Source organism: Acanthisitta chloris, unplaced genomic scaffold (genome assembly GCF_000695815.1).
Source record: "Acanthisitta chloris isolate BGI_N310 unplaced genomic scaffold, ASM69581v1 scaffold2719, whole genome shotgun sequence".
Lineage (NCBI taxonomy): Eukaryota > Metazoa > Chordata > Aves > Passeriformes > Acanthisittidae > Acanthisitta > Acanthisitta chloris.
The window spans coordinates 6,148-9,019 of NW_008690633.1; the positions used below are offsets into that span (position 1 = coordinate 6,148).

The 2,872-nt window shown below is 45.1% G+C and overlaps 1 protein-coding gene across 2 annotated transcripts in view; it reads left to right on the top strand.

Moving 5' to 3' along the window:
* The window catches only part of CLCN5 (chloride channel, voltage-sensitive 5), a 15,859-nt gene that overhangs the window by 2,707 nt on the left and 10,280 nt on the right, over positions 1 to 2,872 (top strand). For both annotated transcript variants that reach the window (XM_009081868.1, XM_009081869.1), the window contains exons 3-5: positions 1,105 to 1,289; positions 1,958 to 2,080; positions 2,531 to 2,737. In XM_009081868.1, coding sequence (XP_009080116.1) covers positions 1,105 to 1,289; positions 1,958 to 2,080; positions 2,531 to 2,737 — 515 coding nt within the window. The remainder of the gene's footprint in view (positions 1 to 1,104; positions 1,290 to 1,957; positions 2,081 to 2,530; positions 2,738 to 2,872) is intronic.

The following is a 2,872-nucleotide window of genomic DNA, read 5'->3' on the forward strand; positions in this document are numbered from 1 at the left end:
TATGTGCATCTGCTGAACTCTCCTCGTTGGCTCTGGAAGGGTTAATGCCAAGGACTTGGCAGCAAGAGTTTCTTGTTTTTTGTTTTTCTTTTCCTACTATTCTTGGATATAAAAAGCAAGAGGTGTTTTTTGGAAGTCAGTTTCTTCCAGAGGTTGGCTGTCTGAGACCTTTTAAATGACTTAGAAGCAAACTTTGGCCCAAGGGCAACACGATGAAATAACTTGGATACAGATCTTCCCAATAGGAAGCAGCTAAGCATCTGTCACGAGGAATGAAGTGAAATCTTCTGTTAATGTTTACACATGAAGGCTGCTGGCTGGTTTGCCATTAACTGGTGGCTTTGCTGAATGTTTACTGCTGCCTATGGAGCTTGTGCTGCCACTTGCTCCTACAGATCAGAGGTCCCTGCTCCTGGCCTCTGCCTTGGTGTGGGGGGATTTGGGTGAGAGCAGAGCTGATAGCAGCATTGATCTTTGGGGATCAGAGGAGTTATTAACAGAAATTGCTTGAAAATTCCTCTTTTAAAATCTGAATTCCGTTCTGTGCTGGCTCTGCTTGCCTTGTTTCACTTGGCACAGTTGTAACTTTTCCCTCCTTTTTTTGCCTTTTTTTTTTTTTTCATTGGGTTTGGAAGTATTTTTTCCAAATTCAGAGTTCTTCCTGTCACAGTCTCAGTGTTGTTGGTGTAGCTCCTGGATTCCAGTTACACATTTTGTCTGAGTCCTTCAGGAATGCAGGATGTCCCTCTCTGCCCTTGCACTGCTCCTGTGCTATATTTAATAAACAGTTTTTCAGTGTCATTGAGAATTAGTTTCTGATGATGCAGGGTGGGTTTGAATGCAGTCTGCCTTTGAAATATCATCAGCCATGCTTTGTTTCCTGACCTGCTCTTTTCAATGCATTGAAATGATTCAAAATTAAACAAATCCATTCTCTTTACCCTCTATAGAATAAATGTTAATTGTAGGCAGAAATGCCAGCACTGCTCTAAATGTTGGTATATGAGTCAGAAACGAGTGGGGCAGACTGTAACCTTCAGGTGTTTGAGTCTGCATAAGCTGATTATTAAATTGTTCAGGTTTTTTTTTTTTCCTTTAAACTAGGTTCCTTGGCAGGTCTGATTGACATCTCTGCCCACTGGATGACAGATCTGAAGGAAGGAGTGTGTTTGGCAGGGTTCTGGTTCAACCATGAGCACTGCTGCTGGAAATCCAACACCACCTTCACCGACAGAGACAAGTGTCCTGAGTGGAAGAGCTGGTCCCAGCTGATTCTTGGCCAGGGAGAGGTGATGTCTGCCTACAACTGGTTTTGCTGCTGAATTCCCCAGTTACCCAGCCTGTATCATCCTTGGGAGTAATCTTAACAAACGTAGATGCCAGGAGTCCAGGCTCTGGGTGGTTCCGTGGTTTAGTGTTCATCGTTGAGGTCTTAAAGGCGTGTCAGTAAACAAGTGCTTTAAGTGTTGTCCTTGGAGGGGATGCGGGGAAGAAAAACCCTGCCACATTTACAGTGCAGTGTGTTAGTAGTGTGTCTAAGACTTGCTACTTGGAGGGTATTTTGCCAATGAATGTTTGGGGGGTATGCCACAAGCTCCAGTCCCGTGTTTGAGGCAGCTTTGTCCAGTGGAACAGCTGCTTAACTGGGGCAATACTGACCCAGTACCAAGCTATGGTTGGACTTGATGATCTTAGAGGCCTTGTCCAACCTAAATGATTCCATGATTCTACTGCTGTACCTTGTTTGCAGTTTAATGACTTTTGGAGATAGGACTGGTTCATCCCTGTAACCTGCCAAATGTACCTAGTTCTTGCAACCTCAGGCTTAGGGTAGCTCTCTCCATTTTTATCTGGTAACTCTGTGACATGACCTGCTGTTTCTGTGTGCTCACTTCAGTGCACAGGTTTGATGTAGTCTCGGTTGAAATCATTTAATTTGGGCAATTCTCTGTTTCAGGGGGCATTTGCATATATTCTCAACTACTTAATGTATGTCGTCTGGGCCTTGTTGTTCTCCCTTCTTGCTGTGCTACTTGTGAAGGGGTTTGCTCCGTATGCCTGTGGCTCAGGGATCCCAGAGGTGAGTGAGAATGAGAGGGGGTTGTTTTTCAGATGGGGTAGGGATCCACCGTCCAAAATTTACACAGTCCTACTATGGAATTATTTCTTGCACTTTAGATGGTGGCTAAGTATATGGATGTTTATCCAAGCTCTTCCTGAAACATGTCTAGTACTAAAGCCTCCATGCAATCCCTTTAAAAACTAAAATACTTTGGCATTTACTGCAGGAGTTACTGCTCAGGTGTTTTTCTATCAGGGATTGTGGCCCTGAAGGAAGGACTTGAATGGGTGTTTCTGCCTTTGCGTGGAGGGATATTTTTACCAATTCTTAAGTTACTTCTGATAGCTTGGGAGGACTCTGAAAGCTGTAGAGAAGAGTCAAGGGCAGGATTGGGAATGCCCAGTAAATCAGGAGCTCTGATCAGGGCTTGAATGAAAGCCTGTAGAGCTTTGTGTGCTTGACTTCCAGATCAAAACTATCTTAAGTGGTTTCATCATTAGAGGCTATCTGGGCAAGTGGACGCTGGTCATCAAAACCATCACCCTAGTGCTGGCTGTGTCCTCGGGGCTGAGCCTGGGCAAGGAGGGGCCCCTGGTCCACGTCTCCTGCTGCTGTGGGAACATCCTATGCCATCTCTTCACTAAGTACCGGAAGAACGAAGCAAAGCGCAGAGAGGTACGTGGAGACACCAACCTGTGCCAGTCCAGGTGGGTCTCTGGTTCTGGGGCTTCATCGTGAGGGTAAATTGTTCTGTTTCAGCATGTTCTTGCTCGGTTTGCCAATGTGTATCATGTTGGCCAATTTACCTTC